The 24,504-nt window shown below is 48.7% G+C and overlaps 1 protein-coding gene and 1 long non-coding RNA gene across 8 annotated transcripts in view; one reads left to right on the forward strand and one right to left on the reverse strand.

The window, feature by feature from the left end:
- The first annotated feature begins 1,792 nt into the window (after positions 1–1,792).
- Shank3 (SH3 and multiple ankyrin repeat domains 3) overlaps positions 1,793–24,504 on the forward strand; it is a 59,149-nt gene continuing 36,437 nt past the window's right edge. For 3 of the 7 annotated variants that reach the window (XM_087899182.1, XM_087899183.1, XM_087899184.1), the window contains exons 1-10: positions 1,793–2,099; positions 2,394–2,597; positions 3,622–3,693; positions 5,283–5,391; positions 5,498–5,649; positions 5,741–5,908; positions 5,986–6,102; positions 6,691–6,768; positions 8,351–8,417; positions 23,445–23,718. In XM_087899182.1, coding sequence (XP_087755308.1) covers positions 1,812–2,099; positions 2,394–2,597; positions 3,622–3,693; positions 5,283–5,391; positions 5,498–5,649; positions 5,741–5,908; positions 5,986–6,102; positions 6,691–6,768; positions 8,351–8,417; positions 23,445–23,718 — 1,529 coding nt within the window. In that variant the 5' untranslated portion in view covers positions 1,793–1,811. The remainder of the gene's footprint in view (positions 2,100–2,393; positions 2,598–3,621; positions 3,694–5,282; positions 5,392–5,497; positions 5,650–5,740; positions 5,909–5,985; positions 6,103–6,690; positions 6,769–8,350; positions 8,418–23,444; positions 23,719–24,504) is intronic. The other 4 variants (XM_087899186.1, XM_087899185.1, XM_087899187.1 and 1 more) reach the window with 2 other exon arrangements.
- LOC146891038 (uncharacterized) lies at positions 11,334–24,063 on the reverse strand. Its single transcript, XR_015735681.1, has 3 exons — positions 23,812–24,063; positions 15,111–15,213; positions 11,334–14,324 (listed from the first exon to the last, which is right to left on the reverse strand). It is a non-coding gene; the product is annotated as an uncharacterized LOC146891038 (long non-coding RNA).

The following is a 24,504-nucleotide window of genomic DNA, read 5'->3' on the forward strand; positions in this document are numbered from 1 at the left end:
CGACTGGCCAGGAAGCAGCATTTCCTCTCTGGGCTGGGACGCAGGAAACCCAGCCCTGAGCTTCCCAAGGTGCTTCCTGGAGATAAGAGAGACCCTATCCTGTGCCAACCCCTCTTACATCCTGCCCTAGCCCCTAGGGTACCCTCAGTTGCACCACTCAGTCAGACCTTGGGAGGGGCTTGGAGGTCAGGGCCTACTGGGGCTTCACTTCCTCCAGCACTGAGGGGTCCACCCAGGCTGGAGAGCAGCAGGGAACAGAGGCACAGAAGCGCTGGAGACTTAGTTCTGCCGGGTAAGAGTTCTTGTGAGGGGAGAGATTGTTCCTCAAGGGTAGCGAAGTGGGAATGAACCAGGTGGTCCACGGAGGACAAAGCTGTGGGGTTTGGATTGGTCAGAAGGTCCTGTATGGAGTCATGAAACACTTTTGGAAGGTGGTGGATCGGTGGAGTTCAGGCTGTTTTGGGGAGCAAACCTAACCAATCACTGTTCTGTGTGGGGTAAGGGCATGTCTAAGATGAACCGGGTGGTCAGGGGGTGGGACTTGGTTAGGCTCTATAGGTGTATAGGACCAGGGCAGTCCAAGGTTATTCCTGGGATGTTCAGGAATAACCAGTTTTGTGGGCGATCCAGGGCTGCTCACGGAGAGGGCTGGGGAGGCTGGGGCTGAGGGGATGCTTCCTGTCACTGGCAGAGTTCCCGGCCAGGCTGCTCCGCAAAAGCTGTCCAGTGTCGGCCGCCAGCGATGAGTGGCTCTCTGAGGCCGTTAGGGGGTGGGGTGTAAGTCAAGGTAGGTGGGAGAGTGCTGTGGAAGGCAGGACTAGACCCTGTTATTAGTAGGGCAATTCATCCATTCAGGGGCTGCACCTTTCTGGGCATTCGGAGCGGGGTCCCCGCGCGTTGGGCACTTCCGAGGTAGCGCCGGGCTAAGGCTGGCACGCCACGCGGGCGGCGCCTGAGTTGGTTCACTCGCAGCGCTCCCCTCCCCGCCCACTCGTCACCCCCTCCCGCGTTGCCACGACAACGTGTGAAACTAAAATTCAGTTCCCCGTCGCAGGTGGAGACTAGTGGCGCCCCCTCCCCTAAGCCCTTCCTCGTAGGTCGCGCCCCCATCCTGCTGTCGCTAAGGTGACGGGGAGAGGGCGACTAGCTGCAGGGTTGGGCCAGCCAGGGTGGGGGAGGCCTCAGAGTCCGGACAGACCCCCCAAACTCGGTTGCGGCGGGGGCCGAGAGGAACACCCTGGGTGCGGTTAGAAGGGCTGATTTGGGGGGCCCTTCCGTGGCACAGCAGCTCCGCCCTGATCGAGCCTGGGGTCTGCGGCCCTCCATCCAGTACGATACCCCAGCTGATCCCACCACCTCCTCGGGGTCTGGAGTGTGGGGTCGGCAAACTGGGGAGATTTCCACCCAGGGACACCAATTTTCCTGCTTATCTCTCCCTCTCCGTCAGCCTGTGGTCCTCTTGCCCCGACGCGTAGAGGTCCCTCACCCAGCTCCAGAACCCTCTGACACCCTAGTACGGTGGTCTGCGACGCTCGCCTGCAGCGGAAGCTCGGCGTGCCATCCCCCCGCTGTGTCAGCCACTCCCCCTCGACAGCCACCCCCCCTCTCGCGCGGGCCCCCGGCCCCCGCCCTCTGCACCACACGCCCACGCCGCCCGACCCCGCGGGGGACCCCAGTTTCCAGGCCCTGGGCTTCCCGTCCCCGCCTCCGGCGCGGCCCCCTCCCCGCCTCCGCTCCGCTCCGGGCTCGGGCCCCCTCCCCCCGCCGCCCCCGCCCCCGGGGAAGGCAGGCGCCGCTCGAAGCCGGGGCCGATGCAGCTAAACCGTGCCGCCGTCGCCGCCGCCGCTGCGCCTGCGGAGCCCCCGGAGCCGCTGTCCCCCGCGCTGGCCCCGGCCCCGGCCCCCCCCGGCCCCCTCCCGCGTAGCGCGGTCGGCGGGGCTCCGGCGGGGGGTCAGGGGGGGCCAGGGCGCCGCGCGGAATCCCCGTGCGCTCCTCTCTCCGCCGGCAACAGTCCGGGCCCCGGCGCTAGCACCGGGATGGACGGCCCCGGGGCCAGCGCCGTGGTCGTGCGCGTCGGCATCCCGGACCTGCAACAAACGGTGAGCCCTCGCGATCTCGCCGTACCCCTGTGTAGCCCACTAGCGGTGACCCCCGCCGGGCGCGCCCTGCGCCAGGACCCCCGGCCGCGGCCACTCGCCCCTCCCCCGCCGCCTCCGCGGGACCCTCCCCATAGCCGGGGCGGGGCCCTGGAAGCCCAGCCCCGGGGCGGGGCCTCGGCCTCGGCGCCGTGGCGCGGGGTCTCTGCTCTTGCTCCCCAAGTAGCCCTCCAAGCGGGGCCCGGGGCGCGGTGCCCTGCGCTCGCAGGTCCGGACTCACGACTCGCTCCGCTGCAGAAGTGCCTGCGTCTGGACCCAACCGCGCCCGTGTGGGCCGCCAAGCAGCGTGTGCTCTGCGCCCTCAACCACAGCCTTCAGGACGCGCTCAACTACGGGCTATTCCAGCCGCCCTCCCGGGGTCGCGCCGGCAAGTTCCTGGATGAAGAGCGGCTCTTGCAGGACTACCCGCCTAACCTGGACACGCCCCTGCCCTATCTGGAGGTGCTGGGCAGACCAGGGTGTGGGGGGGGTGGTGGTGGAATGGAGCGCACTGGGTGTGATCTTTGAGCTCCGTGGCTGGAGCTGTGAAGGGCAGGCCGGGAGGAGTTGGCAACAGGAGCGGTGGGGGGCTATGTGCAGCCTGAGCAGTGTGCTGAGAGCCAGAGGTGGGTACATTGAGTGCAGCGGGTAGGGTGAAGTGTGAGCTGCATGGTGTGGTAAGTGGTGTGTTGCAGCTTAGGCGTGGAGAGCGGTGTGAGCAGTGTGTAGAGTACTTGCAGCAAGCAATGTGTGCAACCCACAATGAGCACCTGCAGCACATGCACTCAGCATGCGTGGTGTGAGCAGTTTGAACACCGGAGGGAGAAGTGTGAGAAGGGCTGAGTGCCTTAAAGGTCGTGCGGTGTGAACAGTGTTCTCTGTGTGCACATTTTGAGTCTCTTGCCTCTCACCCCCAAGTCTTCTGAGGTTGGCGAAAAATATGAGCACCGTTTATGACGCTTAAAGGTGATTTGAGTGCCACTCCAGGATGGAGATTCAGTCCTCATTGGAAGGTCTTTGCGTGTGTGTGTGTGTGTGTGTGTGTGTGTGTGTGTGTGTGTGTGTGTACCAAGGTCAGAGTTGGTCTGATCCTCGTGGTAGCGCCAGGAATTGGGTTATTTCTACTTGGAGAGAAAGTGTCTAGGCATAGAAGCTTAGTTTCAGATCTTGGGAGAGCAGTCAAGTTTTCCAAGTCCTGGAGGTGGGAATGAGACAGACAGGCTGCAGGCCTGCCAGGCCATGAACTGGCCGAGTGAGTACTGTCTTCTCCGGACCACAGATTGTTTCTGTGCTGTGGACAGTCAGTAGCTTCCAGTTGTTGTCTGTCCCCTCTGTAAGTGTGTGTCTGGGACTTGTCTGGCTGTGTTGCAGTGAGAGTGTGGGCAGGAGGGTGGTAAGCAGTAATTAGCCTGCGGCGGTGGCCACCACCCCTTGCTCACTGGACCTGTGTGCGCACCTTCTCTCCCCCTTTTCTTTATCCGAGCAGTTTCGATACAAGCGGAGAGTTTATGCCCAGAACCTCATAGATGACAAACAGTTTGCAAAGCTGCACACAAAGGTAAAGAGGCAGTCGCTGGAGGGGACTCCCCATGACCACTGCCCCTATTCAGGTTTGGCCCAGTCTGCTCTCCCGGAAGTGGGTTTCAGGACCTGGTCCGGGGCTGGGCTCAGGCTCCATGCCCATGACTGGTCCAGTGATGGGTTCCGGCTAAATCAGAGTTTTGCTGGTAGAGGGGTGAGTGCCTTGTTTGAAGCTGGGAGAGAGGGAAGCGAGTCAGTGTCCAGTGTGTCGTCTGTGAGGACAAGAGGTCCAGTGGTTAGTGCTCCTTAGTAGGAGGAACACAGAGTTAGATATGTCATTAATTCCCTCCCGGGAGGGATTTGCTACCTCATTTCACAGGTGAGGCAGAGGGGTTGAGTTACCTGCTGTGACTGCCCACTGCCCAGTGAAGCTGGCCCAAATATGCCTAGTAGGCCCTGTGTGGCCTGGGTACACCTGTACAGTGTCTTTGCTTCTTGGACCTGAACCCAGGTGTACCTGATTCCATTTGCTTCTTTTTCTTTTTCTTTTGGGTTTTGAGGGAGCACTACACTCTTATGGGTGTCCAGAGGGCAAGGAGGGTGTCCTAGGCCTTTTCCAAGTCCCCCAGCTCCGTGGGCAAATGGGAATTAGCTTGTGGGAACTTCATTGATGGTCTCTGGAGCTTTGGAAAAGAACTTTGTGACCCTACCTCAGGTCCTAGATCGTTGGGCTTCTGTCAGACTTTTTTGCTGTTCCAGGGCAGGTGACAGTCAGTGGCTCTGGCTCTGTATTGGGCAGAGAGCACGTCAGAAAGAGAGGTATCTGTCTCCCTCCACTGGCCCTTGTGTGACCCTATCATCCTGGGTTCTCTAGATCTTTTCTCATGGGCCCACAGACGTGAGGAACTAGCTTTGCAATGAGTCTTGTCTGTGTTTTGGACGAATCTGAACTCCTCCCTGCAGCCCTGTCCTCTTGCTTGCCTGGGGTCCAGCTGTCCCTACCCTCTCCCCCTGTGACCTCGAGGCTGCCTTAACGTTCTTCCTAGATGATTTGCCTAGGTTCTTCCTCTGGTTTTGTCACTCTGACCCCTTGATACTGGTCCACCAGGCACCCACCCTCTCCTGTCTATGATACCCGCTGTTTTTAGATGCCTGGGCGGGGACACCATGCTACCAGACAAGGCTAGTGAGACTTTGCTGGGTGAGGGACGAAAAGACAAAGTCACGTCGTGGGTGCTCCAGGGGTCTATCATGGAATGTAGGAGGAGCTGGTCAGAGGAATGAGGCTAGAGTTGTTAGCCTTTGGCTCCTGTCAGCATGGCCTCAGTGTTCTTTTAGACTCAGTTGGGGTCTGTGACTCAGGTGACCTGGCTGTGTTGAAAGCGGCCAGGCTCAGCCTGGGTTTGTAAGAAGGGCTTTGAAAGCACAAGGGTCTAGCCAAGATGGAACGGGCGTCGGGGTAAAAGTGTGGGGTCGAAGATGAATAAGACGACAGACAGGTTAGACAGAATGGGGCTAGGGACAGTGTATGCCTTACAGGTGGTCGGGAGCTTGCTGGAGGAAGGGGGTGATGGGAAGATGACCATGACCGCGACACCCCGCTGACTGGGATGGTTGGTGTTCTAGGCAAACCTGAAGAAGTTCATGGACTATGTCCAGCTACACAGCACAGACAAGGTGGCCCGCCTGCTGGACAAGGGGCTGGACCCCAATTTTCATGACCCTGACTCAGGAGGTAGGAGAAGAACAGGGAGGGGGCTATTTTGTTTTTTTTTGTTTTTTGTTTTTTTGTTTTTTGAGCGGCTGGGACTCTTAACTTTTATTTATCTCTAATGACCCAGAGTGCCCTCTGAGCCTGGCGGCACAGTTGGACAATGCTACCGACCTCCTGAAGGTTCTTCGCAACGGTGGTGCTCACCTGGACTTCCGAACCCGAGATGGGCTCACAGCTGTCCACTCTGCCACCCGCCAGAGGAATGCAGGGGCATTGACGGTGAGTGAGGGCAGGACCCCGGTCTGGAGGGACTCATGGGCTCATGCCGAAGGCCGGGCCTGGCATGGATCCTGAGGTGCCTTATCCTCAGACCCTGCTGGACCTGGGGGCTTCACCTGACTACAAGGACAGCCGCGGCCTGACGCCCCTGTACCATAGCGCCCTGGGGGGCGGGGATGCCCTCTGCTGTGAGCTGCTGCTCCATGACCATGCACAGCTGGGGACCACGGATGAGAATGGCTGGCAGGAAATCCATCAGGTGAGCAGGGGTCCTGGGCTGGGTGTCCAGGCTGTAGGCCTCTGTCCGGGATGCTTCAATACCTCTCTTCTCCTCAGGCCTGCCGCTTTGGGCACGTGCAGCACTTGGAGCACTTGCTGTTCTATGGGGCCAACATGGGTGCCCAGAATGCCTCGGGAAACACAGCCTTGCACATCTGCGCCCTCTACAACCAGGTATGCCTGGAGAGTCACCCCCTCGTCAGGTTCATTTACATTTTTTTAAAAAATATTTTATTTATTTATTATGTATCCAACATTCTGTCTGCATGTAAGCCTGCAGGCCAGAAGAAGGCACCAGACCTCATTACAGATGGTTGTGAGCCACCATGTGGTTGCTGGGAAGTGAACTCAGGACCTTTGGAAGAACAGACAATGCTCTTAACCTCTGAGCCCTCTCTCCAGCCCTCATTTACATTTTCTGTGTGTAGTAAAGTGGGACTGTATGCCTGCACACAGGTGACCAAACATCCCAGCCTGTGTGACACTTTGTGTGTATGTTCTGTGCCCGGTCTGGTTACTGGGTGGCCTACTTCAACATATCTGTTTTCTTAACACACGTGTGTCAATATGTCCACGTGGATGTTCTTAACAGCTCGCTCTCCGATGAGAGCTGCTTACATCGCCCTACCTAGCCTAGGTACGCGTCTCTGTGTGTGCGATTCCTGTGCCCTGCACACCTGTGCATGCCTATCCACGTGTGTACCTGCCATGGTTGGCCCTGCCTCTCCGCGGCCCAGTGTGATTGTTGCTGCCTCCCAACAGGAGAGCTGTGCTCGTGTCCTCCTTTTCCGTGGTGCCAATAAGGACGTCCGCAATTACAACAGCCAGACAGCCTTCCAGGTACAGGATGTGAAAGGCTGGCCCAAGGGGTTGCTCGCGTGTCCTGCTGACTTTGAACTTGGATTCTTCTTCAGAGGGCAAGAAGGGAGTGCTCGCTCTAAGGACTGCCACCGAAGGTGGAACTATGAGTGGGCTAGTGTGGTGCTCAGGATTTGAGGGGATGTTTGGTGTGGTGTAGCACGGGTAATAAAAACCCAGAGACAGATATTGGAGTTCAACCTGAAGATCAGAAAAGCAAAGCAGCCAACCCAGTAGAGAAGTCTTTCCTCTATCGAGGCTGGGTGATCGTAGACTAAGCAGGCAAAGCTGACTAAGTCTCTCTCCTCCCATTTTATATTCCCTCTAGTGCTGGGATTAAAGGTGTGAGGCACCACCACCTGATCTGTTTCTGCATTACTCTTTTGTAGCCCAGGGTGGCCTTGAACTCACAGAGATCTAGCTGCCTCTGTTTCCCAAATCCTGGGACTAAAGGTGTGTGCCATCACTGCCTGACCTCTATAGTGACTTAGCTTTGCCCTTCTGATCTTTAGGCAAGCTTTAATTATTAAAATATAAATAAAGCATCTCTGTAGTGTGGTGGTTGCCTCTGCCCTCCTTCTATGGACAAATGCCATATGACTCCAGGACTCTGGGGAAGAACCAAATGGACAGGTGTGGTGGGCCCGATTCCCCAGAGGCAGGCAAGAGTGCAGGGGACCGGCTTGAGAGGGTGTGTGACCGCTACTACACCTGACTTGACCCAGATTATATTTCTGAACTGTTAGTCGCCAGGCTGATTGGCACTGGATAGCCAGGTAGTTCAGGTAGCTATCATCTCTGTGGCCTGGAGTTTTGGAGGAGTTGAGGGTATCATGGGAATTTACGGACCTTGAAAGCAGCGGGGAAAGGGGTATCTATTTATTATTATTACTTATTATTTATTATTATTATTATTATTATTATTATTGGCTTCTCTGTAGCTTTGGAGCCTGTCCTGGATCTAGTTCTGTAGACCAGGTTGGTCTTGAACTCACAGAGATCCGCCTGTGATCCTCTGCCTCCCGAGTGCTGGGATTAAAGGCATGCGCCACCACCACCCGGCCTGTATATATTATTCTTAATGGGAGCACAGGCCCCTGAGAATGTCAGAAAGGCAAGCTGTTAAGGCCGTGTCTGTGAGCGTAAGGTAGAGGTTGAAGATTTGGGCACATCTGGAAGTAGATACACCAGGGTGTATTAGATGGGCCAGGTTTGGGGACATAGGTAGGAAGAATGAGGGCTGAGAAGCTGTGGGGCCAGGATTGATATGGGAATCGTGGCTGCATATAGGGATAGATTACAAGTTCTACTATTGTGTTCAGGCTTGTTCATGTTTTAACTCGAAGCCTTGTGTCCCAGAAGCACTCTTGGACTTAGGCAGATGAGGGCAATGGGCCAACCCTAGCTCCTGGTATCCTGTCTCCTGTCCAATAGAAGTGATGTGTCAACAGACATGCACTGCTGTGATTTGAGAGAAGGGTGGCTTTGGGAGGATCCCAAAGGAGCACCTGGGGCTTGGGGTGCCTCCCTCCTTGCCCTCCATGTGTTGATTTCTCTCTCCCAGGTGGCCATTATTGCAGGGAACTTTGAGCTTGCTGAGGTAATCAAGACCCACAAAGACTCGGATGTCGGTGAGTTCTGCCCACCCATAGATCCTTTCTGAATGTGCTGTGGTTGTCATAAGCAACACCCTGGTGGTGTAACAGGGCCTCCATACTCCAAGACAGTTGTCTGCCAGTGGCCCTTGCAGACATGGGAATGCAATGAAAAATGGCCTGTGTGGAATGGACAGAATTTTTGGTCAGGGCCGTGAGCAGGTCTGGGCTCTAGGCTGTGACGGCAAGGACCCTGGTAGTCGACATCTAGAATGGGGCCTGTGCTTCCCATTGTGTGCTAGAGCAGTGTGTAGCTTCCTGTGGCTTTCCATGTGACATGATTCCATGAGTATAACCTGCGGAGAGAACAGGAGGATGAAGACTGAAGCGGGAATAGGCTTGCGGCTATCTCCTTCCACAGAGGGTTTGAGCTCCCAGCAGGTAGCGCATAAAAGAAACTTGGCATATGTGTACGCGCTTGGAGGAGGACCAGAAGCTGCATGTGTAGTTTTTGCTTCAAGACTGGCAGGGAGAAGCATAGGCATCAGCCTATATTTCGGTGCATGTGTGTGAAAGAGAGAGAGAGAGACAGACAGACAGACAGACGGACAGAAAAAGTGTGTGAGAGAGGTGTGGTGTGTGCGTGTGCATGTGTGTTTGTTTCTGGAGCAGGCTGTCTCATCCTGGGTACAGGCGAGTAAGTCTGCAGGGTACTGTGGGCCTCTCCTTCAGCACAGGGTTGCTGTCTGGCTACAGCCATGCTTTCTAGCCATAGGGATCCCTTAATGTTCTGGGTAGGCTTTTCTGCCTGTGACTCTTTCTGGAACATGGAGCCCCAGGCTCCCCTTTCTTCTGTGAGCGTTATTTGAAATGTCCCCATTTCTTGTTTCAGTTTGCAGTGACACTGGGTAGCAAAGGGATGGAGCTGGCATTAAGGTTAGACTATTCCTTGGCTTATGACAGTCTGGCCTGGGGGTTCATCTTTGGATGGGGTTAAAATTAAGGTCAGTTTCATGTTTCAGGCACCTCCTTGAGCTGCTCCTTGCTAATAAGGCTTGGTCGTGCGCCCCTTGAACCTTGCAAGGTGGGGCCATAATGGTGGATGAACCGAGGGTGGGTGGCTTCCCCAAGAGAGATCCTGCAGCAGTGCTAAGTGACTTCATGATTCATGGTACAAAGCTGGGCCCTAGTTCAGGCAGAAAGGTATAGTTTTTGGGTTATATGAGCGAAAGCGATTGCTCCAGTTTGCTTGGGGCTGACAGCATCAGAGATGGAATTTTCTGGGATCACCCTGTGTGTGGATGCCTCATTGCCTGATTGTCTAACCTTGAGAGAATTGCTGACATCTGTGGTACCTCCCTTTGTCATAAGTGAAATACAGTGTCTTAGGTACCGCATCTTCTTTTCACCTTGGTCTCCTATAGCATTTGGTCCGGGAAGGGGCTGAATTCTAGGAAGTGACTTGTTTGTAACTGATTTCGCAAGAGATGAGGGACTTGTATAATATCTAGGATGAGACGTAGGAATATCCCTCTGCCCTTTGTCGTAGGATTCTGGGGGGTCACCAGAATCTATTTTATCCAAGTGGCCTTGCTCAGCTGGGACTAGGCACATCGTTGCTGAGTGGAGTGGGCATCTGTGTCATCTGTTCTCATAACTGTATGCAGCACACATTCTAGTGTGTTACAGCCTGTCCTAGTTAGGTTTCTGCTGTGATAAAACACCATGACCACAAGCAACTTAGGGAGGAAAGGGTTTATTACAGCATACACATTCCAGTCACACCCCATCAGGAAGGGAAGTCAGGATAGAAGGCAGGAACTGAAGCAGAGGCCACGGAGTCATGCTGCTTACTGGCTTGCTCCTCACGGTTTGCTCAGCTTGCTTTCTTATAGGTTTTAGAATCACCTGCCCAGGTGTGGCACTGCCCACAGTGGGCTGGGCCCTTCCACATCAATTATTTAATAATAACAAAAGAAGTGCCCTGCAAACTTACCTCTAGGCCAATTAGATGGAGGCGTTTTTTCATCTGAAGTTTCTTCTTCCTAGGTGACCCTGACTTGTGTCGAGCTGACAAAACACTAAGCACTGAGCCTGTGCAGTATGGTGTGCTCATGAGATTTACTATGGATCTCAGTTCACCTTCCTAATGTTCTCTTGTGAAGCTGATTATTGGGTCTTTCTTTCTCTTTCTTTTTTCCTTCCTTCCTTCCTTCCTTCCTTCCTTCCTTCCTTCCTTCCTTCTTTCTTTCTTACAGAGAAGAAACCCAAATCTTAGAGGGTTAATGAGAAAACCTATCAGAAACCTGGGGACTCAGGGTCTGGGTTGCCCACCTCCCTCTGCACATATCCACCCACTCTAAGGACATTTCTTAAGTGATAGCTCTAAGTTACTCTGTCTCCCTCTGGGTCTGTGGGGCCCCACATAGGAGCTACCTGGAGCTCTCTGCCTAGCTGTCCTCCACTTCCTTCCTCAGGGTAGTGTCTTACATGCACTCACGTCGTGTTTCAAGAGACACCTCCTTCTCTTGGCATCCTTGCTTCTCCTTATGGACCAACAGACCCTTGGGTGGGACTCTGGTCAGTGGCTTTCTCTACTTCCTGTTTCTGTTAGCGGGCTATGGCTTTCAGGCACCCTCCTGTGTACACAAAGCATTCTACCTATATATGCTCACGTGGACTGCCCAGCTCATGCTTTTGGTAAGCGCCTCAGGCAATGCTTCTCATATGGTGACGTCAGAAGGAGAGCTTGTTCAGTGTAGGTTCTGAGTCTGGGCCCTGGTGTGGCCTGAGCGTCTATACTGGTCACCAGCTCAAGGTGAAGCCTGCTTGGCCGATCCTGGCTCCACGCTTTTTATAATAGGTGTAGACAATCTTGTCAGGCAGGGCTGCAGGCCAAAGCCTGCCCACGGTATAGTTTTTGTTTTTAAATCAAGGCGAAATGTTCCTTACTTAAAATTGATTACTTTTATTGACAATCCGGCAGCATTCCTTACATTTACAGTATTGAATGCCAGTTTTGTTGAATCCCAAAATGTTTTCATTGCTCCAAAGGATACCTCAGATATGTTAAGTTCTGTGTTGCCCTCTTCCCCAGCCTGTCAGCTGAGAACATAATTTCTCTTGGCATTTACATGTTATTGCTGTTTCGTATCAATGGAATTACACTATTACCCTTTCTTTGTGCTTGGCTTCTTTTACTCATTGTGGCTTTGAACTTCATCTGCCTTGCAAGATCATTTCATTCCTTCTTATGGCTAAAATGTATTCTGTTGTCTGTGTGCACAGTATTTGGCTTATTCATTCGCCTACTGGTGGATATATAAGTTGTTTCTACTTTAAAACACACACACACACACACACAAGTGTGTGTGTGTATAAAATTGTGTATGTTGTGTGCATGTGTGCCTGCCTGCTTGTCTGTATGTGTACAACATGGAGGCCAGAAGAGGATATGGATCCCCTGAAACTGGAGATACAGATGGTTGTGAGCCACCCAGTGTGGGTACTGGGACCCAAACCTGTGTCCCTCTTCAAGTCAGTATCCACTCTTAAGAGCTGAAACCATGCAGGCGGATCTCTGTGAGTTCGAGGGCAACCTGGTCTACAAAAGCTAGTTCCAGGACAGGCTCCAAAGCTACAGAGAAACCCTGTCTCGAAAAACCAAAAAAAAAAAAAAAAAAAAAAAAAAAAAAAGAGCTGAAGCCATCCCTCCAGCTAGTCTCTACCTTTTGATTTATGAATACTGTTATCACAAACATGTTTGTACATGCATTTATATGAATAATAGTTTACACTTCTTTTGGGCTTATCCCGAGGAGTGGAATTGCTAGGTGATATGATAGTTCTTACATTTTTGAAGAGTTTCTAAACTGTTTCCACTAAACTTCTTTCATCTATGCATGGGTTTCTAGCTTCTTTACCTTCTTCCCAATGCTTGCCTGCTTTTTTTTTTTTTTAAATTGTAGTTACCCTGTTGGATATGGTGTGGTATTTCATTGTGGTTTGTGGTTTCCTAATGCCCGATGCTATTAAGCATAGTCTCATGAGTTTGTTTTTCATCTGTGTGTCTTTGGAGAAAAATGAAGGCCTTTACTCACTTAAGATTTTTTTCTTATTGTTGAACTATAAGAATTCCTTATTTACGTTGAATATGTTAAAGAATATAGGGCCAGCAAGATGGCTTAGTGGGTGAATGTGCTTGCTGCTAAGCCTGGGAAATGCACATGGTGGAAGGAGAGAGCTGACTGCTTCAGGACCTTGATGTGTTTCACAGGGCCATGGCGTTACGTTCATGTATGTACATACACAAATAAATAGATGCAACAAACTAAAAATACATTGGATATGGTTTTGGTTTTGTTTGAGATAAGGTTTCACTGTGGCCCAGGTTGGTGTTGAACTCTGTATGTATCCCAGACTGGCCTCAAACTCTTGAGAGGTCTTCTGCCTTAGCCTCTGAGTATCTGGATTACATGAAAAAACAAAACAAAACAAAACAAAACTACCATGTCCTGCTTTGTTTCTTGCCCAGATTGGTTTTGAATTCTGGGCTCGGGTGATCTTCCTGCCTCAGCCTCTTCAGTAGCAGGGTCTATAGGCACTTGTTATCATACTTCGTTTTGTTTTTTTAATTAAAATTAAAACAAATTCTCGTTGGGCGGTGGTGGCGCACGCCTTTAATCCCAGCACTCAGGAGGCAGAGGCAGGCCGACCTCTGTGAGTTTGAGGCCAGCCTGGTCTACAAGAGCTAGTTCCAGGACAGGCTCCAAAGCTACAGAGAACTGTCTTGAAAAAACAAAAAAGAAAGAAAAAATTCTCATGCTTTTGATGTTGTACCTAAGACTCCGTTGCCAAACATGCGGTCGCACCATTTATCACTGCTAGAAGAAATCGTTAAGCATGCTTACATTTTATGGAGATTTTAGTATCCCGCAACTCCTAAAGGGAGGCTGTGCTCCGCTGGAAGGAGCAGAAGGCCAAGAATTTGTAGAGACAAGACAGGAAAGCCTTTGTTTAGAAGTTAGCTGGCTGCTCTGATTACTGTAGTTGCTGGCCTCAGATGATGGGCTCTACTTTGTTCGGCATTAGAGTGCCAGAGCCACTCCCAGTAACGGCATCCCAATGAGATGACAGGTCTCACTGTGTAGCCCTGGATGGCCAGGAACTCACCAAGTAGATCAGGCTGACCTCAAACTCACGGAGAGTTTCTAAGTGCTGGGATTAAAGACATGTACCACCATGCCTTTTTTTTTTTTTTTTTTAACAAAAATAGTTATTCACTTTGACCAGAACTTGGGCATAAGTATCATCATAATGTGTCATGGCCGGATGTCTTTGACTCAAATCATACTGTTAAGATGTTGAAGATTTTTGCTGTTGTTGATCTCATTTTTGTTGTTGGTGTACTGTGGGTGGCTGTGAAGACACATTTGAGACCCTAGAAGAAAATGTAGCACACTGGATAATTATGATAACTATCAGGCAGATGCCCAAGACTACAATATGTCCTTTAGCTGAGGTTTCTACCTACCAAAGTATGTATACATCTTTTTGGGTTTTTTTTGAGATACGGTCTCTCTACATCCTGAAACTCACTATATAGACTAGGCTGGCCTCCAACTCAGAGATCCACCAGCCTCTGGGATTAAAAGTGTATGCCACCATGCGTTGCTCAAAACAATAATATTTCTATTGAACAAAAGTATAGCAAAGGTGAATCATTAGAACAAACAGAATCCGTCAGAGTCCAGAAAGAAGTTAGCCAAGATTTCTGGAATTGAGCTCGAAGCATGTTTCTTGGCTTGCATCGCAAATGCCCGTATTTCTGGCACTGGAGAGAAGGCTGACCTCCCTTGGTGGCCAGCACTCGGGCAGGGTTAGCCTCTGGAATTGCATCAAGGTGTCTCTCTCCAGCTCTGGAGTTTCAGGAACAAACAGCTCCTGTTCTTAGTGATTCCAAGTTGGAGAAGTGGGAAAACATTCGAATGGAGGGATATAGAAGATCAGTATCCAGTTCAGTTTATAGGCAATAAATAATACTAATAACAGTTTCAAACCAGTGAGCAGGCCCACAGTCTGAGAACAGGTTCTGCGGTTTTCTCTGAAGTAGAACTCTCTGTATCTCTGTCCGTCTTTGAACCTTAGCCTATTTAGACACATTTAGTAGGAGAGGCTTGGAATGTAGCTAAAATTGGTAGGGTGCCTGTCCAGCGGTGCAAAGCCCTGGGTTGTATCACTGATCCCAGCACTCCGAGGAGACAGGATCAGAGGTTCAAAGTCATCCTCAGCGCAAGGGAGTTTGAGGCCAGCCTGGGCTACACCAGACTGTCTCCCAGCAACAACAATAACACAACAACACATTTAGTAAGGAGAGTAGTTAACCACACAGGCTCTTTAGTTTGTTTTGCTGAAACTTTTGGCAAGGAACCTCAGTTTGGACTTTTTTTTTTTTCTTGAGACAAGGTTTCTCTGTGTAGCTTTCGAGTCTGTCCTGGAACTCGCTCTTAGACCAGGCTGTCCTCGAACTCCCAGAGATCTGCTTGCCTCTGTACTGGTATTAAAGGCATGTGCTACCACCGCCTGAACTTTTAAAAATCTTTTATGGCTCAGAAATTAAAATCAAGATGAACTTCAGACTACCCTTATAGTAATTCATTGTTTCTTTTAGGTTTTTCAAATCCCCTCAGATTTCTGGAGGAAACAGGCAGAAAGTGACATTTTACTCACAATAAGGCTTGGAATAGCTCTGGCAGGTTGGCATCCTATGCAGATTCTCAAATCACATTGTAATTAAAGCTTTGGTAATAGGATCAGTTTCTCCAATTGTACTCTATCAAAAACAGAACAGTTTATTAGTGAACTTGTGCAAAAAATATATTACCATGTAATAAACATGTCCATGCTTAGCGCTAACAGTGCCGAGGGATCAGGTGGAGAGAGGAAGTGAATATTTCAGTTTTTTTGTTTTATTTATTTATTTATTTGATACAGGGTTTCTCAGTGTAGCCCAGGATGTCCTGACACTCACTCTGTAGACCAGGCTGGCCTTGAACTCACAAAGATTCGCCTGCCTCTCCCTCTGGAGTGCTGGGATTAAAGGCATGCACCACCACCGCCCAGCAAATATTTCAGTTTTAATTTTAAAAAAAATCAGCAATAGGCCACAGACAGTGCAAAAGGAAAGCATAGTCCTTAAATCTAGAACATTAAAATGAAAAATTCAAATAAATATAAAATTATTCACCTCATTTTTTTTAAAAAAAAAAACTTTATTAAAAAAGTTGCCCAAAAATCAGCCACTGAAGTTAACCAGACTCAGATACCTCATCAGTGTTTTCCTTTTGAGTCATGATTTCTTTTTCTGTTTGTTTGTTATTTTGAGACAGGGTCTTATTCTACATCGCAGAAGGTCTGGAACTCACTGTGTAGTCCAGGCTCATTTTGCACTTATGGTGATCCTCTTGCCTCAGCTTCAGAGTGCTAGAATTTCAGGTGTGAACACCCAGGCCCATGCCCCCAATTCTTGTTTTGCTTGGACTTGGTTAGTGGTTGGAACAAACCACCAGGTATTTTTTTTTTCTTCCTCCTCTTCTTCTTTAGTCTCGTTTTCTCTCCTCTTTTCTCTCTCCGCTCTCTCTCCTTCCCTCCCTTCTCTCTCATTTGCCTTTTCTTGTTCTTTCTCTCCTCCTCCTGCCCCCACCTCTTCTCAGTGTTCTTGCCCAGGCTGGCCCTGAACTCCTGGATTCAAGCAGTTCTCCCTCTGAACTACCAGGACTCCAGGCTCAGGCCACCATTGCTGGTCTCATTTCTTCATTACAGTTCTGAAAATTCTCCAAGCTAGTGGTGTGATCTTGAAGGTACTGGGAACCTAGATTCCATAGTACTTGTCTGAGTCCAGCAGTGTTTTTGAAGGATAACTAATTTTGGGCTGCAGCTAACTGCACATACTTCTAGAGAGGAATGACAGTAATAACTGGATACTTGGCAAGACTCCAAACAGCTATGGCTGAAAGCTGATGATGAAGTCAGCAAGGATTGGGTTTCTTTTTGTGGCTTACAAGATTTTAACGCAGCCAGACTTACACGACTGATAGGATTGTACCAAAACAAGTCCAATTTCCAGGAATTTTACACATGTTTAGAATATTTGTATCTTGAAATTATATGAAAATATGGTTTAAAATTTGGTTCCTGGGTGGTGTATGCCTATAGTCCTAGTGCACTGGAGGCTGAGATATGAGATAATGACAAGTTTGGGGCCAGCCTGGGCTATATCTCTACCCTCGACCCCAAAAGGTTTAGTATTACAATGCTTTCCATACAATTTAACACATCAAACAAGATTAATTAATTCAGCATCTCTTTAACATTGCAGGGGCCTTTCTGGATTGTTAAAGTTAGTTTAGGATTAAAAACAAATCAAGGAGCCAGGCATAGCGCCAAAGGCCTTTAATTCCAGCACTTGAGAGGCAGAGGCAGGCAGATCTCAGTGAGTTCCTATCTATCTAGGGCTACCCAGTGAGACCTTCTCTCAACAAACAAAAAGCCCAAACCAAACAAAAACCCCAAATTACCTAGTGTGCTCTGAAATCAGTAACATATTTTTCTTTTGTCCTTAGGTCTGGTTGACTAGTAGCATGGGTAAGAAACACATTAGGAATGATTTTCAATAGGTTTCTAGTTTTTTCTAATTCACATGTAACCTGTATGTGGACTCCATGGGGCTTGTAGCCATGGAGGGGGGGGTGATCTTCAGGGTGACACCAAGACCTATCAGTGTATTTAGATTATACATGAGCTCAGGTTGGGACCTATGAGAAAGACAAAGTGTTACTTTGCTTGTTTTTCAAGATAGGGTTTCTCTGTGTAACAGCTCTGGCCACCCTGGAACTCGATCTGTAGGCCAGGCTAGTCTTGAACGCTCAGAGATTCTCCTGTCTCTGCTTCCCAAGTGGTGGGATTAAAGGTGTATGCCACCACTGCTTGGAAGCAAAATGTTTTTTATTTAGACAGGAATACCTTTAGAATACCTTTATTTATTTCTCAGCTCAAAATTTTGACTGAAGTCTAACAGTGGTTAAAAAGCAGACCGAAGAACTTGATTGTGGTTTATGTTGTACTTCTGGAGGCAGAAAGATCAGAGATTGAGGGCAACCTGAGCTATGAAGCAAGGCACACAGACACAGACAGACAAACATACACACACAGACAGACAGACATACTCTGTCTCTGCCCCCTCCCCACTTTCTCTCTCTCTCTTTCTCTCTCTCTCTCTCTCTGTCTCTCTCTCTCTGTCTCTCTCTCTCTCTCTCACACACACACACACACACAGACACACACACAGACACACACACACACACACACACACACACAGAGACTCTTTGTGGTTTCCAAGCTGGTAATTTTTCTTAGTAAGATTTACCCTTTGTCTAGAAAAGAGCAAATTCTGAGCTAGAGTCCCAGTTGCTGGATTTAAACAACCTATTATTTCCTGTCTTCCTGGGAGTTTCCTACTGTGATCTTTCCATTAGACCCCGTTAAGACACCCGAAGACTCCCTACAGGACCCAGGACAGTTTTTATTTCAACTTCAGAAGTCATTGTGACTTCAGGAGCCACCATTCAGTCAAAATACTCTCAAACAAACCCAGAGAATTTCACACAGAATGTGGAGCACTAGAGGGTTGGTTCTAAGTGGTGGCCAACAGGGCTCAGCAGCTGACCGCTCCTGTTTGTGTGTGGCTCCGGTAAGGTCTTTGTTTCTTCTTATATTTGGTCTGATACAAGAAAAACCTAAGCATGTTTAAATTTTATTCCGTAACTCATTAATAGAGGGGCAAACAACACTACTGTGAGAAAGGAGAAACTTTAAGGTATTTGTAGGCAAGACAAGAAAGACGGTTTTGACCAGTTAGAAGTTAATTAGTGCTTCCTAACTGGTACAATGTCTAGTTTCGGTTCACAGTTTACATTAGATGTTGGTTTGCTCAGGTGGAATTCAAAGTGTGAGAGTCACCACCGAATGGCGTCCAAATGGCATTCCCCTGCCCACCAACCACTGAGTTTTCCTCTGACTTTCACCGGCTCAGCTTTTATATTTAGGACACTGATCAATTGTAGCTTAATTTTTGTATGAACTGTGAGTTCAGAATCGGTTTTTGTCTGGCTCTTTAGTTGTTGGCAGTATTGGTGAAGGACATTTTCTTCTTCCACTGGTACTCACTGCTGGTGTATAGAAACGGGAGCTGGCTGCTACCAGATTTTTTTTGTATTTGCTTTAGTGGCTTTCTTGGTGCATTACTGGGGTTTTCCTTTTTCCTTTCCTTTCCTTTCCTTTCCTTTCCTTTCCTTTCCTTTCCTTTCCTCTCCTCTCCTCTCCTCTCCTCTCCTCTCCTCTCCTCTCCTTTTCCTTCCTTCTTTTTATTTCTTTTTTCTTTTTTTTTGAGACAAGGTTTCTCTGTAGCTTTGGAGCCTGTCCTGGAACTAGCTCTTGTAGACCAGGCTGTCCTCAAACTCATAGAGATCCGCCTGCCTTTGCTTCCCTAGTGCTGGGATTAAAGGTGTGTGCCACCACTGCCTGGCAGAATTTTCTGTATATAGGATCATCCTGTCTGCAAATGGATTTACTTCTAATTTGGATACATTTCATTTGTTTTTCCTTTCCTTTTTTTCTGTCTCTCTTTTTAAAAGCAGCAGGTTCTCTTAGCCATGGAACCCTCTCTCCAGCCTTTTCCTTCCTTTTTGGAGGTAGTCTCACTAGGTAGCCTTGGCTGGCCTCGAACTCCTGAGGGCTGAGATTAAAGGCGTGTGCCTCCGTGCCCAGCCTCCTTTGCTTGCGTTCCCTGTTCCCTTCGTGCTCTGGCTTGAACGTCTCTGCCATATTGAACAGCAGTCATGAAAGCAGGCATCCTGGCCTTGTTCCTCGTGTTCGAGGAAAGCTTTTTCGTCTTTCACCACCGAGTGTGATGTTAGCCGTGGGTTATAAAGATGCCTTAACATATTGAGGGAGTTTCTTTCTGTTCATAGTTTTCTGATATTTTATCATTAAAGGATGTTGGATTTTTAGTGATGATTTTTTTCCGAATCAACTCAAATAGCGATGTTGGTTTTCTGTTTTGTTCTATTGATGTATCACACTGGTTCCTGAAGTCTTTATCCTTGGAATGTTTTATCCAGCTCGGGGATCTAGAATACAAGTCAGTTAGGAATTGTTTTCTTCTTCCTGTTTCTTTGGGCGAGTTTGAGAAGGACTGATGATGGTTCTTGAAGTGTTTCTGGTCATGCCATCTGCTACCACCTTTCTGTTGCTGGTAGGAAGGTTGTGATTTCTCAGTCAGTTTCCTTGTTTCGAGTCTGTTGAGATTTTTCTATTTCTTCTTGAGTCAGTTTTTGTAATTTGTGGATTTAAAAAATAACTGTCTGCCTATTTAGCTTATCTAGTTTGGTGGCAAATGATGGTTCATAGTATCATTTTGTATTTTATTTTTTCTGAAAGACTGGTGGCAGCACCCTAAGTCATTTCTGATTTTATTGTATTTTTTCAATATATTGTTTTTTTTTTTTAAAGTCAGTGGTAGCTGGGCGATGGTGGCGCACGCATTTAATCTCAGCACCCAGGAGGCAGAAGCAGGCGGATCTCTGTGGGTTCAAGGCCAGCCTGGTCTACATGAGCTGGTTTCAGGACAGGCTCTAAAACTACAGAGAAACCCTGTCTTGAAAAAAACAAATAAGTAAGTAAGTAAGTAAGTAAATAAATAAATAAGTCAGTTGTAGCACAATTAATAACCCAGAGACAGATAATTGGGGTTCATTCTGAAGGTCAGAAAAGCAAAACAGCCAGCCACTGGCTCTTACTCTACCTCAGTCTGAAATGGTGATGCTGCCTCCAGGAATCTCAGAATGAGACTGTGTGAGAGCTGTCTCCTCACTTCTTATATTCCTCTCTAGGGCTGGGATTAAAGGTGTGCACCACTACTGCCAGGTTTCTGTGGCACACTAATGTGGCTACAGGGATTAAAGGTGTGTGCCCCCACTGCTTGATGTGTAAGGCTGACCGGTGGAGCTGTTTTACTCTCTGATCTTCAGGCAAGCTTTACTTATTAAAATGCAAATGAAACATTACTACAGTCAGTCTAGCTAAAAGTGTGCTGACTCCTTGCATTATTTATGTGCATGAAGGTTTTGTCAGCATGTTTGTCTGTGCACCATGTGAGTGCCCTCGTGCCAGCAAAGGTCAGAAGAGGACTTTGTGGATTCCTGGAACTGGAGTTAATGGATGGTTGTAGGCTATCATGTGGGTTCTGGGAATCGAACCCATGTCCTCTGCAAGAGCAACAGCTGCCCTTAATGGCTGAGCTGTCTCCCCCAATACAAGGTCTATGTCACCCTGACTGTCCCGGGGCTCACTATGAAGACCAGGCTGACCCCTAACTCACAGAGACACCACAGCCTTTGCCTCCAGTGCTAGATTAAAAGTGTGTGCCACCACGTCCAGTATGCTGGTGCTTTTGTTGTTGCTGAGACAAAGTCTTGTTATGAACCCCTGGCTGGTCTTGAACTTGCACTGACTTTCCTGCCTTTCAATGTTGGGATTATAGACATATGCTACCATGCTTAGGTCTTCCAACTCCTTTTTTTCCAGTACTGGGGATGGAACCTGACACTTGGGTATGCTAGACAAACCATACGCCTTTTACATGGAGGTGTTAGCTATCTAAAAAGTACTGCGGTTGAATGAGAGGTCCTAGATGGTTAGTCAGGTCTAAGTGGCTTGTCTCCTATGGCCTCATTTACTTTTTAGATCTAGTCATTATTGGAAATGAGTATTGAAGTTTTTGGATATAAATTGTAGAACTGCCTATTTCTCTTTTTTTGGCTTGATATTTTGGTATCCAAGACAGGATTTCTCTGTGAAGTCCTGGCTGTCCTGGAACTCACTCTGTAGATGAGGCTGCCTTTGAACTCACTGAGATCGGCCTGCCTCTGCCTTCCAAGTGCTAGGGATTAAAGGTGTGCACCACCACTGCCTCACTTCTGTTTCTGTTTTTCAGGCAGTGGTATTTGTTTCATATATTTTGTTTTTGTGTTCTTTGGTGTATATATGTTAATAGTTGCTAATATTCTTGATGAACTGACATTCTTACTGTTGTATAATGTATCTTTCTGACTCTTGTTACACAAGAAAAAATGTGTGTGTGTGTGTGTGTGTGTGTGCATGTCTGTGTGCAGATGTATGTGTTTGTATGACTGTATAGACCTGAAGTCAACCCCCAATGGTGTTCCTTGGCAACCATCCTGAATCTTGCTTGTTGAGACATGATTTCTCACTGGACTGGATTGATGATTAGATTTGGCTAGGTGGCCAGTGAGCCCCAAGAATCTCCCGTCTCTGCCTCCTCAGCTCTGGAATAAGTGTATTCAACAACACCGACTTTATGTGGGTATAGGGAATTGAACTCAGGTCCTCATGCTTGTCTGTCAAGCATTCTACTATATGAGTTATCTTTCCAGGTTTACATTGTTTTTCATTTAAAGTTTATTGCCTGATATTATGGTTTCTCAGCTCTTTTGGTTACTATTTACATAAGTTAGTTTTTTTAAAAAAATTTATTCTAATTTTTGCCAGGCATAGTATCATATACCTTTAATCCCAGCACTTGGGAATCAAAGCCAGGCAGTTCTCTGTGGGTTGGAGGCCAGCCTGGTATACATAGTGAGTTCCAAGACAGCCAGGGCTGCAAAGTGAGACCCTGCCTCGAAATAAAACACAACAAACAAATGAAACTATTCTAACTTTCAATATATATATGTCTTTGGATCTAAAGTGATTCTCTTATACATAATGTATAGTCAACATCTCATCTGTCTTTAAAGTAAAGTTTTTCTGGAACACAGACAAGCCCATTTGTTGACATGCTGTTTGTAGCAGTTTTCATAGGACCACGGTAGAGTTTGAGACATGGCAGTGGAGACTCCGCTTTGCGGAGCCTGAAACAGTTACTGCTGGATTCTCTTTAGGGTGTTTGCTGACTCTGGTCTAGAACGCCTTTTTTTAGTTTCCTTGGCGATAGTCAATAGTACACAGTCTCACATAGCAGTAGCCTGGTGAGATCTGTCATGTGCAGCCTGATTTATCCCGAACCTTGTAAAGCGGGAAGTTCTAACAATGTATCTGGGCATTCCAAGGCCTTAGTAGGCTGAGAAGAGGAGCAAGTTTAAAACCTTCAAGTTAGGGTTGGAAGCAGCATGACTGGGATGTGGTCACCCGGTGGTGACTTCATTCATGTGGCTGACTGCTCTGATTTCCTGGGATCGGGGCACTTCTGGAACACATCTTAGATTTCATTTGTCTCTTTCTGTGGAGATTTATACAGGTAGGTGAGTGTGTATATGTGTGTTGAAGCCAGGAGCCAACCTTGGGTATTTTTCTTCAGAAGCTACCCACCTTGATTTTGGAGACAGGCTCTCTCCCCAGGGTTGGGGCTCAGTGATTATTTAAGGCAGGCTGGCCAGGGAGCCCCAGGCATCTACCTGCCTGGCTTCATGTCCCCAGTGCTGGGATTACAAGTGCAGGCCAACATACCTGGCTTTTTCTGTGGGTGCTGAGGACTGAAGTCAAGTCCTCAGTTTTGCACAGAAAACACTTTAATTACCTGAACTGTCTTCTAGCCCAGGATTTCAGTTTTAAAAGGCCAGTTGCCCTACAGAAAGAGCTACAGGCAACTGGGGCATACTGGGAGTAGGAGAAACAGTCTTCCCCAGCGAAGAGCAAACTAATTGGTTATCTCGTACCAAATGATCAGCCCTGAAATCATCCTTATAAGTAACATTTTATGTACTGAGCAGCTTATATTTAGGAATATAAACATTATATATTATGTTATATGCAAATATTACATATATGCATGTAATACCAATGGAAAAAGAGGCCATGAATTTGAAAGGGTATATGGGATGGTTTGGAGGGAGGAAAAGGAAAGGAGAAATGTAGTTATAAAGTCGTCTTCCGTCCTGTCCCCTCCCACCCCTGCAAATCAGTCTAACTTGTACCCCTCTGCTCTAGTACCATTCAGGGAAACCCCCAGCTATGCAAAGCGACGACGTCTGGCTGGCCCAAGCGGCTTGGCATCCCCTCGACCCTTACAGCGCTCAGCCAGTGATATCAACCTGAAAGGTGATGCCCAGCCTGCAGCTTCTCCTGGGCCCACTCTCCGAAGCCTCCCTCATCAACTGCTGCTTCAGCGGCTTCAGGAGGAGAAAGATCGGGACAGGGATGGTGAGCCGGAAAAGGACATCGGTGGCCCTGCAGCAGGCAGGGGTAGCCACAACAAGATCAGGTAGGAGGGCACGGAAGGTCCTGGAGGGGTCAGGGTGGGCCGAGAGCTATGACGAGGCAGAGCTGAAAGGCAGGGAAAGGTGGTTCGTGGTACCTGTCTTGGCGGTGATGACTGAGGCTTGCGGCCAAACTCCTGGGTGGCTTTACTCAGGCTGATCTCCGGTAGAAACTGGGGCTTGCTCTGGGGATAGCAGGCAGCCGAGGGAGTTGTGGGTGGGGAGGGTATGGTCCAGCTTGTGGTTAGAAAGCTCATTTGCAGCATGGAAACTGGCGGGACTGGTAGGAAGTGGATTGGGAATGCCTTTCTATGTAGGCTCAAAGCCTGCAAGTGAGGGTTAGCACCCCCCCTACCCCCCCTCCACAACCCAGGCCCAGCCCTATAGACATTCCTACTTTTAACCTCCCTCCTGAGTCCTGGAACTTGGATATTTGCAGCACTGGTTTCCCTGTCACTTAACAGTAGGAAGCGTAGCCTGGAGCTCTTAGCCTTTATAGACTTAAGAGTAACCACTTTGCTGGCTCCTCACCAGTCCAGCGCAAGGTGTTTCCTTTGAGAAGCTCTCTGGGGGTGCCTGTGAGGGTTTGTCTTCTTGGACCCCAGTACGCTGTCTGTATTAACCACTGGTTGCAGTCTTAAATTTGCCTGGCGGTCAGGAGCTATCCTTCTGGCCTCCTGCCGTTTCTCCAGAGCCAGGTCTAGAGAAGGTGTTTGGAAGCCTGTTGGATGCAAGTGTTACATAAGCAGCATGTTGTTTTCACAGTGTCGGCCAGCTCTTATAGCCCTATG

Source organism: Myodes glareolus, chromosome 19 (assembly GCF_982192425.1).
Source record: "Myodes glareolus chromosome 19, mMyoGla1.1, whole genome shotgun sequence".
Classification (NCBI taxonomy): domain Eukaryota; kingdom Metazoa; phylum Chordata; class Mammalia; order Rodentia; family Cricetidae; genus Myodes; species Myodes glareolus.